Genomic DNA, 15018 nt, shown 5'->3' on the forward strand with positions numbered 1-15018 from the left:
TCACATGTTGCTGGCCCTGAGGGAGGAGTTTGGGTGTAACAGCCTTTATAAGGATTTCTGGGAGGGAGGAATCACAGGTTCGGGGGCAGGCCAGCTCATACAATACAGCTCATATATACATACAGTGGTAGGGCGGAGGGGCAGGGTTAGGAGCACAGTCTCACTGGCAGGAGGTGGATAAAGGAGGGTTCTCTACATCAGCGAGACTGGACACAGACTGGTTGATTGCTTCACTGAGCATCTGTCCGCATCAATATCAGGGATCTCCCAGTGGCCAAACATTTAAATTCTGTGCACCATTCCCATGCTGACCTGTCTGTCCGTGTCCTCATGTACTGTCAAACCAAGATCACCCGTAAATTGGAGGAGCAACACTTAATTTTATGTCTAGGCACTCTCCACCCAGATAGCATTAATGTAGACTTCTCCGGTTTCTGCTAACCTACTCCCCGTTCTCCCTTCCTTCTCTTTCCCTCTATGTTCTTTCCTCCAACTCTGCACCCCTTTCCCTCTCCAGTCACAGAACCATCCCCTTCTCACTGTTTACTGGTGTTCCCTCCCTCCCTTATCCTGCCTGTGGGACTGTGCTCCTCCCCACGCCCATACCCCCACCAATTTGTTCGGGCACCAGACTACATTTTGTCATACCTTGATGACAGGTTCAAGCTTGAAACAATGTTCATTAAAAACGTCCTTAATTAACTCCCCATCTTTACCTTAAATATTCATGCCCACCAGATTTCAGATGTATTGATTTATAGTACATACGTGACATTCATATACAACCCTGAGATTCCACTTTCCTGTGGGCATGCCAGAATTATCTCTGATTGGTAGTGCAAAAAATAAACTTTACACAGCATGAACATGTAAACAATCAAAAGAACTGTAAACAGATAAGAAATGTAAACAAACTGCAATATAAAGTGCACAAGTAACATTAGTCTCTAAACGGAGGGTGTGCTGGCTGGGTGGTGTGGGATGTACTCAATAGTGGGGAGAGTTTTTCCTGTCAGGTCCTGGGCTATGTCCACTACCTTTTGGAGAGCTTTTCCCTCAGAGATATTGGTGTTCCCATACCAGACCATGATGCAGCCAGTCAGAGCACTTCCATCACACATCTGTAGATGTTTGCCAAGGTTTCTGATGTCATACCAAACCTCTGCAAACTCCTGAGGAAGTAGAGGCACTGACATGCTTTCTTCATGATGCCATTGGTGTATTGGGTCCAGGAAAGATCTTCCAAGATAGTGACTCCCAAGAACTTAACCCTCTCCACCTCTGATCCCCCAATGATCACTGGATTGTATACCTCTGGCTTTCCTTTCCTGAAGTCAACAATCAGCTCCTTAGTTTTGGTGACATTGAGTGCAAGGTTGTTGTTGGTCCACCATTCAGCTGAGTTTTCAATCTTCATCCTATATACAGACTCATTCCCTTTCTTTATACAACACACTACCGTGATATTGTCGGCAAATCATCCTTTACTTCTATTAGACTAATCTGGCTACTGACACACATGGTTTTACATATATATGGAAGGGTGACATCATGACGTAGGTGTCATGATATCCAGCAAAGGGCGGGCTTATACCTAACAGGTATTATTGTCATACTGAACTATCCAGTCATAGGTGTAAAGTGGGGGCTAAGAACATAGCCCTGTAAATCTCCAGTACTGATGGAGATTGTGGAGGAGAAGTTCTTTCCAATTTTCACTGATTGTGGTCTGGAGGTGAGGAAATCCATGATCCAATTATGGAGTGGGTGTTAATTGGTGTTAAATGCCAAACTATAGTCGATAAAAAGCATCCTGATGTACACTTATGCATTTTTGCTGTCCAGATGTTCCAGATTTTCCTATCATATAACATTTTATTTTAGAAATAGCCTACATCTGTGATTTCCTGTCATACTTTAAGTCTACTTCAAGCAGATAAAACCACGACATGCAACATGTCATTAAAAATTTATTTTCTGTATTTGGACTTGGGCTTCTTCCTTGTTGATCTTGGTGCCGTCATGACAAACACGGCGAAAGGTTTCACCAGGACATTGTGACCATGGAAAAGTGATACCAAGGCCACTGGAATCTATCAATGCTGGCTGACTATCATTGGACACTAACATTAGAGGCATCAGGAGGAGTCACGTGATGGAGTAGTGGCTGGTAGGGGAACTCCAGCCCTCTCCAGAAAAGTTAAAAAAAGATAGAGAAAAAACAAAGGCACAAACATAAAAACCATAACAAAGTGAAAGTAAAAGTGTGGAGAAAATGGCAGCGAAGAAAGAAAAACCAAAAACAACGGGAAGAAAAGAAGAAGGAAGGACGTAGGAAGAAGAAGATGAAGGCCTTACCGGTACGAGGAGGCCTGCCGTGGAGAGAAAAGCCCACTCCCTGAGGTCAGTCGAAGCCCCGAACTCGGGACTACAAAAATGGCTCACGGAGCCAAACAAAAGTGCGCAACTGCGCATGCACAAGACAAAAATAACACTGACGGGAGGGGGGACCAGCTGAGGAGTAGATCTCCACAGCTGAAACAGACAACTACAACACAACAGCAAGAGGAAAACATAGAAAATAACGAGAACAAGAAAGAAGAGAGTAAAAATAAGAAATCAAAGAAACAACAGATGACCAACCCAGAGGAAGAAGACCAACATCAAGACACTTCTAATTAAAATAAGAAGACCAAAAATACCCAACAAAATAAAACAAACAACCCAACAAGAAAACCAGAAGAGACAGAGGTAAAGGACACAGATCCTGGAGTGCACTCAGAAGAAGAGGAGGAAGAACACAGAGAAATGGAAGATGAAGGGAAGGGCAAGTACATGGATATATTTTTTTTAAAGAATATATGGAAACAGTAAAAGAATGGCAGTCACAAGAATTCAGTGAAATAAAAAGAAGAATAAAAAGTACAGAAGAAAGAGTGAATAGATTAGAGATGATCATGACAGATATAGGAAAAAGAGTAGACAAGGTGGAAGAACGAGAAACAGCCATAAAAATGGAAGTAGATGACTTAAAAAAGAAATTAGAAGAATCTGATAAAAAAGTTAAAAAAACACAGGAGCTGTTAGCTCAGAAGATAGATATAATGGAAAATTATAATAGAAGAAACAATATAAAGATAGTGGGCCTTAAGGAAGATGAAGAAGGCAAAAATATGAAAGAATTTATAAAACAATGGATCCCCAGGGTCCTAGGAAGACCAGAATTACAGGAAGAAATGGAAATAGAAAGGGCACACAGAACATTAGCCCCTAAACCACAACCACAACAAAAACCAAGATCCATTCTAGTAAAATTCCTAAGATATACAACAAGAGAAAATATATTGGAGAAGGCAATGAAAAAAAAATAAGAGAAGACAAAAAACTACTGGAATACAAGGGTCAAAATTTTTTTTCTATCCAGATATAAGTTTTGAACTCCTGAAGAAGAGAAAGGAGTTCAATGCAGCAAAATTGACCCTATGGAAAAAAGGTTATAAATTTATGTTAAAATACCCAGCAGCACTTAAAATAGTTATTCCGGGGCAGCAAAATAAACTATTCTCAGATCCGGAAGAAGCACGAAAATTTGCAGAACAACTACAAAACAGAGAGAGATGAAGAGATGTAACAAGAACAAAAATGACAACAAACTATATGTATGTGTGTATGTAGGTATATATATGTGTATGTATATGTGTGTATGTATATATATGTGTATATCTTAAAAATAGAGTATAGGTAAGAACTAAGAAGGGAAAGGAAGGGAAGAAAGGAAGTAAGGAGGGAATTAAGAGAGTGACTGTTATATATGAAGATTAAAATCTTTTCTGGGGGGCTCGATGGGGAAGAATTGCAGTCACTGCGAAATCAGTTGACGCTTGCGAGCAGATTCGCAAATCCAAATGGAGAGGGGAGATGTGGTTGCCCGACAAGGGTCAAAGAGCAACTCAGAAAGGGGAGGGACTATTGGGGTTAAAGGAATTTTAGATATGAGAATAGTGGAAATATTTTATGTTTTAGAAATGTTGTCTTATAATGTGTTCAAAAAAAGAAAGCAGAAATGGATAAGAAGGGAAAGTGGTGATGAGGAAATGGAAAGGAAAGATAAACAGAGTATGAAATGACTTTGTTGAACTATATGACTTTAAATATTAATGGAATACATAACCAAATCAAAAGGAAGAAACTTAAATTTACTGAAAAAATAAAAAATTGATATAGCATTCGTACAAGAAACACATCTATCTAAAGTTCAACACAAGAAATTAAAGAGAGATTGGATAGGACATGTAACAGCAGCATCATATAATTCAAAAGCCAGAGGAGTAGATATATTAATCAATACAAATGTACCAATCAAAATAGAAGAGGAAATAATAGATCCAGCAGGGAAAAATATAATGATAAAATGTCAGATATATTCAGAATTTTGGAATTTACTCAATGTATATTCACCTAATGAAGATCAAAAATTTATGCAAGATATCTTTTTGAAGATAGCAGATACGAAAGGGAACATACTAATAGGAGGGGATTTTAACCTTAATTTGGACTCAAACATGGATAAAACTGGAAAAAAAAATAACAGAAAGAACAAAGTAACCAAATTTATAATTAAATCGATGCAAGAAATTCAACTTTTGGATATATGGAGGAAACAACACCCAAAGGAAAAGGAATATTCATATTATTCGGGTAGACATAAACATACTCAAGGATAGACCTATTCCTGTTATCAGCCCACATTCAAGGGAGAATTAGGAAAACGGAATATAAAGCTAGACTATTATCGGACCACTCATCCCTGTTATTGGCAATAGAGCTAGAGGACATCCCACCAAGAATGTATAGATGGAGATTAAACTCCATGCTACTTAAAAGACAGGATTTTAGAGAATTATTTGAATGACAAATTTAAATGTACTTTGAAATAAATACGGAATCAGTGAAAGATAAGTTTATTCTATGGGACGCAATGGAAGCATTCATCAGAGGGCAAATAATAAGTTATGTAACTAAGATGAAGAAGGATTACAATCAGGAAACAGAACAGTTGGAATGGGAAATAACAAATATAGAAAAAGAATTAGCAATAAAGGAAGATACAACTAAAAGAAGAGAACTGGCAGACAAAAAAATAAAATATGAAACACTACAAACATATAAGGTGGAGAAGAACATAATGAAGACAAAACAGAAATATTATGAGCTAGGAGAAAAAACGCACAAAATTCTAGCATGGCAGCTTAAGACAGAACAAACTAAAAGAATGGTATTATCATTAAGGAAAAAGGACAAAAAAATTACATATAATCCAACAGAGTTCAATGAAAACTTCAGGGAATTCTACGAGCAATTATATCAAACTGAAAACGAAGGGAATGAAGACAAAATAGATGATATTCTAACTAAAATTGAACTACCAAAATTACAAACAGAGGAGCAAAATAAATTAATAAAAGCATTTGAAATAGAAGAATTACAGGAGGTATTAAAAAAAACTACCGAACAATAAAACGCCAGGAGAGGATGGATTCCCAATAGAATTCTATAAAACATTTAAAGACTTATTAATTCCTCCCCTTCTGGAAGTAATCAACCAGATTGATAAAACACAAAACATACCAGATTCATGCAAAACAGCAATAATTACAGTAATACCAAAGACAGGGAAAGATCCACTTGCATCACCGTCATATAGACCAATATCTTTACTTAACACAGATTATAAGATAATAGCTAAACTATTAGCAAACAGATTAGCCGACTATGTACCAAAAATAGTAAATCTAGACCAAACTGGATTTATTAAAAAAAGACGAACAACAGACAATATCTGTAAATTTATTAACGTAATTCATGCAATAGAAGGAAATAAAACTCCAACAGTAGTGGTTGCTTTAGATGCAAAGAAGGCCTTTGACAGAGTAGAATGGAATTATTTATTCAAAGTACTACAAAAATTCAGCCTACCAGAGAAATATATTAATTGGATTAAAGCATTATATAAGGGGCCATTGGCGGAAGTGACAGTAAATGGATATATATCAAAACAATTTAACTTAAGCAGATCAACAAGGCAGGGATGTCCACTATCTCCCTCACTCTTCGCGTTAGCTATAGAACCACTAGCAGAACTGATAAGAACAGAAAATAAAATAAGAGGGATAAAAAAAGAGAAGGAATATAAAATCTGTCTATTTGCACATGACTTTATAATATACTTCACAGAACCAGAAATATCAATAAAAAAATTACATAGGAAATTGAAGGAATATGGAGAAGTATCGGGGTACAAGATCAACGCAAATAAAAGTGAAGCAATGCCAATGAATAATGCGGATTTCACAAAGTTCAAGAAAGAATCACCATTTAGATGGCAAACACAACCAATGCGATACCTAGGTATACAACTAAATAAAAATATCGGCCATCTATATAAACTAAATTATCATCCATTAATGAAAAAATTACAAGATGAATTAGAGCATTGGAAAGACTTACCACTAACACTGATAGCAAGGATAAACTGTATTAAAATGAACATTTTCCCAAGGATACAATACCTATTTCAGTCATTACCAATTCACCTAACAGAGAAATTCTTCAAGGAGTTAAAGAAAATAATAAGGAAATTCTTATGGAAAGGGGGGAAACCGAGGTTAGCACTAGATAAAATAACAGAATGGTACAAACAAGGAGGCTTACAACTACCAAACTTTAAGAATTATTATTGAGCCGCACAATTAAGATACCTATCAGATTTTTATCAAACAAGGGAAAAACCAGATTGGACCAGATTAGAACTAGATAAAATAGGGGAGAAGATACCTGAACATATACTATATAAATGGGATGAAAAATTGGTGCAACGTAGGAATTCACCGGTATTGCATCATCTGATCAACATTTGGAAGAAGATTCACGTAGAAAGGAATAAAACAAATTACCAACTACCAAAACTAATATTGACGCAAAATCAACTAATCCCTTTCACAATAGATAACCTTTCCTTTAGAGAATGGGAGAGAAAAGGGATCAAAAGAATAGAAAATTGTTTTTCGGGAAATAAATTATTATCTTTTGAACAAATGAAGGATAAATATAATATAACTCATGATACAATGTTTGCATACCATCAACTGAAAACCTACTTGAAGGACAAATTGGGGAACAGTCTGAGGTTACCAGAAAGAAGCAATTTTGAATATGTGATTACAGACACAATGATAATTAAAAAATTTGTAACAAACATGTACATCAAACTGCAAGAAAAGGAGAACGAGGAAACAAACGGTAAACCTAAACAAAAATGGGAACAAGATCTAAACATAAAGAGAAAGAATGAAAGATGGGAGAAGCTATGCTCTGGAACTATGAGAAATACAATAAACACGAAGTTACGCATGATACAATATAACTGGATACACAGGCTATACATCACACCTCAAAAGTTAAATAAATGGGACCCAACAGTATCAGACAGATGTTTTCACTGTAAAAAGGAAACGCGAACAAAAATTCATGCAATTTGGACATGTGAGAAAGTGAAAAAATTTTGGGAATATCTAAACTAGATATTAAATAAAATCACAGAAAGCAATATACCAAAAAACCCAGAGATCTTCCTCCTAAGTAATATAAGAAACAAAGAATTTGGACTCGATTTGGATGGAACACAAAAAAAGATTTGTTATGATAGCCCTAGCTGTAGCAAAAAAATGTATTATGTCAACCTGGAAATTAGAAGACAACTTGAGAATACAACAATGGTACATAGAAATGAATAAATGTATTCCATTAGAAAAAATAACATATAATTTAAGAAATAACATTACTATATTCGAACAAATATGGGAGCCATACATGAAGTACAATAGAGAAATCCTACCGTAGACTTCCACCACCTCAAATGACAGAAGGAGAAGATAACGAAAAGAACTGACTCAGTAAAATTTCTTGTTTATTTTTATTAAGTGACAACATTGTTTCACGGGTTTAATGTATCTTATAGATTGAACTTTAAATAAATGGGGAAGGGAGTGAGGGAGGGCGGAAAAGGGGGAGAAAATGACACTGTATATATTTAAGAAGAAAAATGTCTGTATGTATCTTGGTCAATATGGTTTATAGTGTGAAAAATAAAAAATTTAAAAAAAAACAGGCATCAGATGCTGAGTATAAACAAAAAGTGGTGATAAAACATTTTTAGGTCAGTTGAACTAATGCATCATAATGTGATTAAACATCCTAAATTCAATAAAAGTTACTTCCCACATGATAGAGTAAATCTGAAATTATCTTCAGCCTGAAGTTGTCTATCATAATCCACTTTTTTTCAGGAAGCAAATTCTTTTGAAAAAAATGGTTTTCTAGTGTTATTTGTGTTCACCTGGACATGCCTCTATGTGAAGACGCATGAATATTATTATGTTTGTGATTACCTTGAACCAGATTGAGTTGAGCTGGTTCTGTAGATCCAACAGAGTTGTAAGCAGTAACAGTCACAAGTTGAGTAGACTCACAAAGACTGATATTGCAGCAGGTGATGTTAGTCATCTTGATCATTTCTTCTCCATCCCATTCGCTCACAGAGTATCGGTCAATTATTCCTTGCGCTTGATGTTTTTCAAGAGGCTGCAATCCCAACCCCAAAAAACATTATTAGTTTTTAATTGAGATATTTTGGAAACGAGGAACATTTGCAGATGATACTAAGATTGGAGGCTTTGTGGACAGCAAAAAATATTTTCAAAGTTTGCAGAGGGATCTGCACCAGCTGGAAAAATGGGCTGAAAAATGGAAGATGCATACAAGTGTGAGGTGCTGCATGTTGGAAGGACAAACCAACAAAGGACATACACGGTAAATGGTAAGGCACTGAGGAAAACAGAATACCGATACTTAATTCCCTGAATGTGGCTTTGCAGGAAGAAAGAAAAACCAAAAAGAACGGGAAGAAAAGAAGAAGGAAAGACGTTGGAATAGGAGGAAGGTGAAGGCCTTACCGGTACGAGGAGGCCCACCGTGGAGAGAGAAGCCCACTCCCTGAGGTCAGTGGAAACCCCGAAATCAGGACTACAAAAATGGCTGACGGAGCCAAACAAAAGTGTGCAACCACGCATGCGCGAATGCTCGTGTATGCGCGATGCGCAAGACAAAAACAACACCGACGGGAGGGGGGACCAGCTGAGGAGTAAATCTCCACAGCTGAAACAGACAACTACAACACAACAGCAAGACTCTCAACAGGAAAACATAGAAAATAACGAGAACAATAAGGAAGAGAATAAAAATAGGAAATCAAAGAAGCAACAGATGACCAACCGAGATGAAGAAGACCAACACCAAGACACTTCTATTAAAAATAAGAAGAACAAGAATACCCAACAGAATAAAATAAACAACCCAACAAGAAAATCAGATGAGACAGAGGTAAAGGACACAGATCCTGGAGTGGACTCAGAAGAAGAGGAGGAAGAACACAGAGAAATGGAAGATGAAGGGAAGGGCAAGTACATGGATATATATTTTTTTAAAGAATATATGGAAACAGTAAAAGAATGGCAGTCACAAGAATTCAGTGAAATAAAAAGAAGAATAAAAAGTACAGAAGAAAAAGTGAATAGATTAGAGATGATCATGACAGATATAGGAAAAAGAGTAGACAAGGTGGAAGAACGAGAAACAGCCATAAAAATGGAAGTAGATGACTTAAGAAAGAAATTAGAAGAATCTGATAAAAAAGTTAAAAAAACACAGGAGCTTTTAGCTCAGAAGATAGATATAATGGAAAATTATAATAGAAGAAACAATATAAAGATCGTGGGCCTTAAGGAAGATGAAGAAGGCAAAAATATGAAAGAATTTATAACAGAATGGATCCCCAGGGTCCTAGGAAGACCAGAATTACAGGAAGAAATGGAAATAGAAAGGGCACACAGAACATTAGCCCCTAAACCACAACCACAACAAAAACCAAGATCCATTCTAGTAAAATTCCTAAGATATACAACAAGAGAAAATATATTGGAGAAGGCAATAAAAAAAATAAGAGAAGACAAAAAAACCACTGGAATACAAGGGTCAAAATTTTTTTTTCTATCCAGGTATAAGTTTTGAACTCCTGAAGAAGAGGAAGGAGTTCAATGCAGCAAAAACGACCCTATGGAAAAAAAGTTATAAATTTATGTTAAAATACCCAATGGTACTTAAAATAGTTATCCCGGGGCAGCAAGGGAATCTATTCTCGGAAAAAGCACGAAAATTTGCAGAACAACTACAAAACACACAGAGAGATGAAGAGATGTAACAAGAACAAAAATGACAACAAACTATATGTATGTGTGTATGTAGGTATATATATGTGTATGTATATGTGTGTATGTATATGTGTATATATAAAAAAATAGAGTATAGGTAAGAACTAAGAAAGGAAAGAAAGGGAAGAAAGGAAGTAAGGAGGGAATTAAGAGAGTGACCTTTGTTATATCTGAAGATTAAAATCTTTTCTGGGGAGGGTTGGGTGGGGAAGAATAACAGTCACTGTGAAATCAGTTGACGCTTGCGAGGGGATTCGCAAATCCAAATGGAGAGGGGAGATGTGGTTGCCCGACAATGGACAAAGGGCAACTCAGAAAGGGGAGGGTCTATTGGGGTTAAAGGAATTTTAGATATGAGAATAGTGGAAATAATTTATGTTTTAGAAATGTTGTCTTATAATGTGTTCAAAAAAAGAAAGCAGAAATGGATAAGAAGTGAAGGTGGTGAGGAAATGGAAAGGAAAGATAAACAAAGTATGAAATGGCTATGTTGAACTATATGACTTTAAATATTAATGGAATACATAACCAAATCAAAAGGAAGAAACTGTTAAATTTACTGAAAAAAGAAAAAATTGATATAGCATTCGTACAAGAAACACATCTAACTGAAGTGGAACACAGGAAATTAAAGAGAGATTGGATAGGACATGTAACAGCAGCATCATATAATTCAAAAGCCAGAGGAGTAGCTATATTAATCAATAAAATGTACCAGTCAAAATAGAAGGGGAAATAATAGATCCAGCAGGGAAATATGTAATGATAAAATGTCAGATATATTCAGAATTTTGGAATTTACTCAATGTATATTCACCTAATGAAGATCAAAAATTTATGCAAGATATCTTTTTGAAGATAGCAGATATGCAAAGGAACATACTAATAGGAGGGGATTTTAACCTTAATTTGGACACAAACATGGATAAAACTGAAAAAAAAAACTAACAGAAAGAACAAAGTAACCAAATTTATAATTAAGTTGATGCAAGAAATGCAACTTTTGTATATATGGAGGAAACAACACCCAAAGGAATAGAAATATTCATATTATTCGGGTAGACATAAAACATACTCAAGGATAGGCCTATTCCTGTTATCAGCCCACATTCAAGGGAGTGTTAGGAAAAAGGAATATAAAGCTAGACTATTTTCAGATCACTCACCCCTATTATTGGCAATAGAGCTAGAGGACTTCCCACCAAGAATGTATAGATGGAGATTAAACTCCATGCTACTTAAAAGACAGGATTTTAGAGAATTAATTGAACGACAAATTAAAATGTACTTTGAAATAAATACGGAATCAGTGAAAGATAAGTTTATACTATGGGACGTAATGAAAGCGTTCATCAGAGGGCAAATAATAAGTTATGTAACTAAGATGAAGAAGGACTACAATCGGGAAACAACAGTTGGAAAGGGAAATAACAAATACAGAAGAAGAATTAGCAATAAAGGAAGATACAACTAAAAGAAGAGAATTGGCAGATAAAAAAATAAAATATGAAAGTACAAACATATAAGGTGGAGAAGAACATAATGAAGAGAAAACAAAAATATTATGAGCTAGGAGAAAAAACGCACAAAATTCTAGAGCGGCAGCTTAAGACAGAACAAACTAAAAGAATGGTATTGGCATTAAGGAAAAAGTACAAACTAATTATATATAATCCAACGGAGATCAATGAAAACTTCAGGGAATTCTACGAACAACTCTATCAAACTGAAAACGAAGGGAAAGAAGACAAAATAGATGAATTTCTAACTAAAATTGAACTACCGAAATTACAGAGGAGCAAAATAAATTAATAAAAGCATTTGAAATAGAAGAATTACAGGAGATATTAAAAAAAACTACCGAACAATAAAACACCAGGAGAGGATGGATTCCCAATAGAATTCTATAAAACATTTAAAGACTTATGGAATTATTTATTCAAAGTACTACAAAAATTCAGCCTACCAGAGAAATATATTAATTGGATTAAAGCATTATATAAGGGGCCATTGGTGAAAGTGACAATAAATGGATATATATCAACTATATATATAGTTGATATATATAGCTCCCTCAACAGCCCCTAAGGCTAGAGCTGGATGAGGTTCCCACCCTGGATGAGACATATAAGGCAATCGAACAACTGAAAAGTGGCAAAGCAGCAGGTATGGATGGAATCCCCCCAGAAGTCTGGAAGGCTGGCGGCAAAACTCTGCATGCCAAACTGCATGAGTTTTTCAAGCTTTGTTGGGACCAAGGTAAACTGCCTCAGGATCTTCGTGATGCCACCATCATCACCCTGTACAAAAACAAAGGCGAGAAATCAGACTGCTCAAACTACAGGGGAATCACGTTGCTCTCCATTGCAGGCAAAATCTTCGCTAGGATTCTACTAAATAGAATAATACCTAGTGTCGCCAAGAATATTCTCCCAGAATCACAGTGCGGCTTTCGCGCAAACAGAGGAACCACTGACATGGTCTTTGCCCTCAGACAGCTCCAAGAAAAGTGCAGAGAACAAAACAAAGGACTCTACATCACCTTTGTTGACCTCACCAAAGCCTTCGACACCGTGAGCAGGAAAGGGCTTTGGCAAATACTAGAGCGCATCGGATGTCCCCCAAAGTTCCTCAACATGATTATCCAACTGCACGAAAACCAACAAGGTCGGGTCAGATACAGCAATGAGCTCTCTGAACCCTTCTCCATTAACAATGGCGTGAAGCAAGGCTGTGTTCTCGCACCAACCCTCTTTTCAATCTTCTTCAGCATGATGCTGAACCAAGCCATGAAAGACCCCAACAATGAAGACGCTGTTTACATTCGGTACCGCACGGATGGCAGTCTCTTCAATCTGAGGCGCCTGCAAGCTCACACCAAGACACAAGAGAAACTTGTCCGTGAACTACTCTTTGCAGATGATGCCGCTTTAGTTGCCCATTCAGAGCCAGCTCTTCAGCGCTTGACGTCCTGCTTTGTGGAAACTGCCAAAATGTTTGGCCTGGAAGTCAGCCTGAAGAAAACTCCATCAGCCAGCTCCCCACCATAACTACCAGCCCCCCCACATCTCCATCGGGCACACAAAACTCAAAACGGTCAACCAGTTTACCTATCTCGGCTGCACCATTTCATCAGATGCAAGGATCGACAATGAGATAGACAACAGACTCGCCAAGGCAAATAGCGCCTTTGGAAGACTACACAAAAGAGTCTGGAAAAACAACCAACTGAAAAACCTCACAAAGATAAGCGTATACAGAGCCGTTGTCATACCCACACTCCTGTTCGGCTCCGAATCATGGGTCCTCTACCGGCACCACCTAAGGCTCCTAGAACGCTTCCACCAGCGTTGTCTCCGCTCCATCCTCAACATCCATTGGAGCGCTTACACCCCTAACGTCGAAGTACTCGAGATGGCAGAGGTCGACAGCATCGAGTCCACGCTGCTGAAGATCCAGTTGCGCTGGATGGGTCACGTCTCCAGAATGGAGGACCATCGCCTTCCCAAGATCGTGTTATATGGCGAGCTCTCCACTGGCCACCGTGACAGAGGTGCACCAAAGAAAAGGTACAAGGACTGCCTAAAGAAATCTCTTGGTGCCTGCCACATTGACCACCGCCAGTGGGCTGATAACGCCTCAAACCGTGCATCTTGGCGCCTCACAGTTTGGCGGGCAGCAACCTCCTTTGAAGAAGACCGCAGAGCCCACCTCACTGACAAAAGGCAAAGGAGGAAAAACCCAACCCCAACCAACCAATTTTCCCTTGCAACCGCTGCAATCGTGTCTGCCTGTCCCGCATCGGACTTGTCAGCCACAAACGAGCCTGCAGCTGACGTGGATTTCTTACCCCCTCCATAAATCTTCGTCCGCGAAGCCAAGCCAAAGATATAGTTGATATTATATATATATAATATATATATAATATATATTATATAATAATAAATATATATTATATATATAATAACTAAATATATATATATATATATAGCAGATCAACAAGGCAGGGATGTCCACTATCTCCCTCAATGTTCGCATTAGCTATAGAACCACTAGCAGAACTGATAAGAACAGAAAATAAAATAAGAGGGATAAAAATAAAAGAGAAGGAATATAAAATCTGTCTATTTGCACATGACTTTATAATATACTTCACAGAACCAGAAATATCAATAAAAAAATTACATAGGAAATTGAAGGAATATGGAGAAGTATCGGGGTACAAGATCAACGCAAATAAAAGTGAAGCAATGCCAATGAATAATGCGGATTTCACAAAGTTCAAGAAAGAATCACCATTTAGATGGCAAACACAACCAATGCGATACCTAGGTATACAACTAAATAAAAATCTTGGCCATCTATATAAACTAAATTATCATCCATTAATGAAAAAAATTACAAGACGACTTAGAGCATTGGAAAGACTTACCACTAACACTGATAGGAAGGATAAACTGTATTAAAATGAACATTTTCCCAAGGATACAATACCTATTTCAGTCATTACCAATTCACCTAACAGAGAAATTCTTCAAGGAGATAAAGAAAATAATAAGGAAATTCTTATGGAAAGGGGGGAAACCGAGGATAGCACTAGATAAAATAACAGAATGGTACAAACAAGGAGGCTTACAACTACCAAACTTTAAGAATTATTATTGAGCCGCACAATTAAGATACCTATCAGATT

At 37.1% G+C, this 15018-nt stretch overlaps 1 protein-coding gene and 1 long non-coding RNA gene across 6 annotated transcripts in view; one reads left to right on the plus strand and one right to left on the minus strand.

Moving 5' to 3' along the window:
• LOC138758511 (uncharacterized) overlaps window positions 1–15018 on the plus strand; it is an 83176-nt gene that overhangs the window by 33197 nt on the left and 34961 nt on the right. The gene's annotated exons all lie outside the window — the stretch shown is intronic.
• Window positions 1–15018, minus strand: part of LOC138758510 (interleukin-12 receptor subunit beta-2-like) — a 74255-nt gene that overhangs the window by 22461 nt on the left and 36776 nt on the right. For both annotated transcript variants that reach the window (XM_069927506.1, XM_069927507.1), the window contains one exon: window positions 8448–8640. In XM_069927506.1, the coding sequence (XP_069783607.1) occupies window positions 8448–8640 (193 nt within the window). The remainder of the gene's footprint in view (window positions 1–8447; window positions 8641–15018) is intronic.

This window comes from Narcine bancroftii, chromosome 3 (genome assembly GCF_036971445.1).
Source record: "Narcine bancroftii isolate sNarBan1 chromosome 3, sNarBan1.hap1, whole genome shotgun sequence".
Classification (NCBI taxonomy): Eukaryota; Metazoa; Chordata; class Chondrichthyes; order Torpediniformes; family Narcinidae; genus Narcine; species Narcine bancroftii.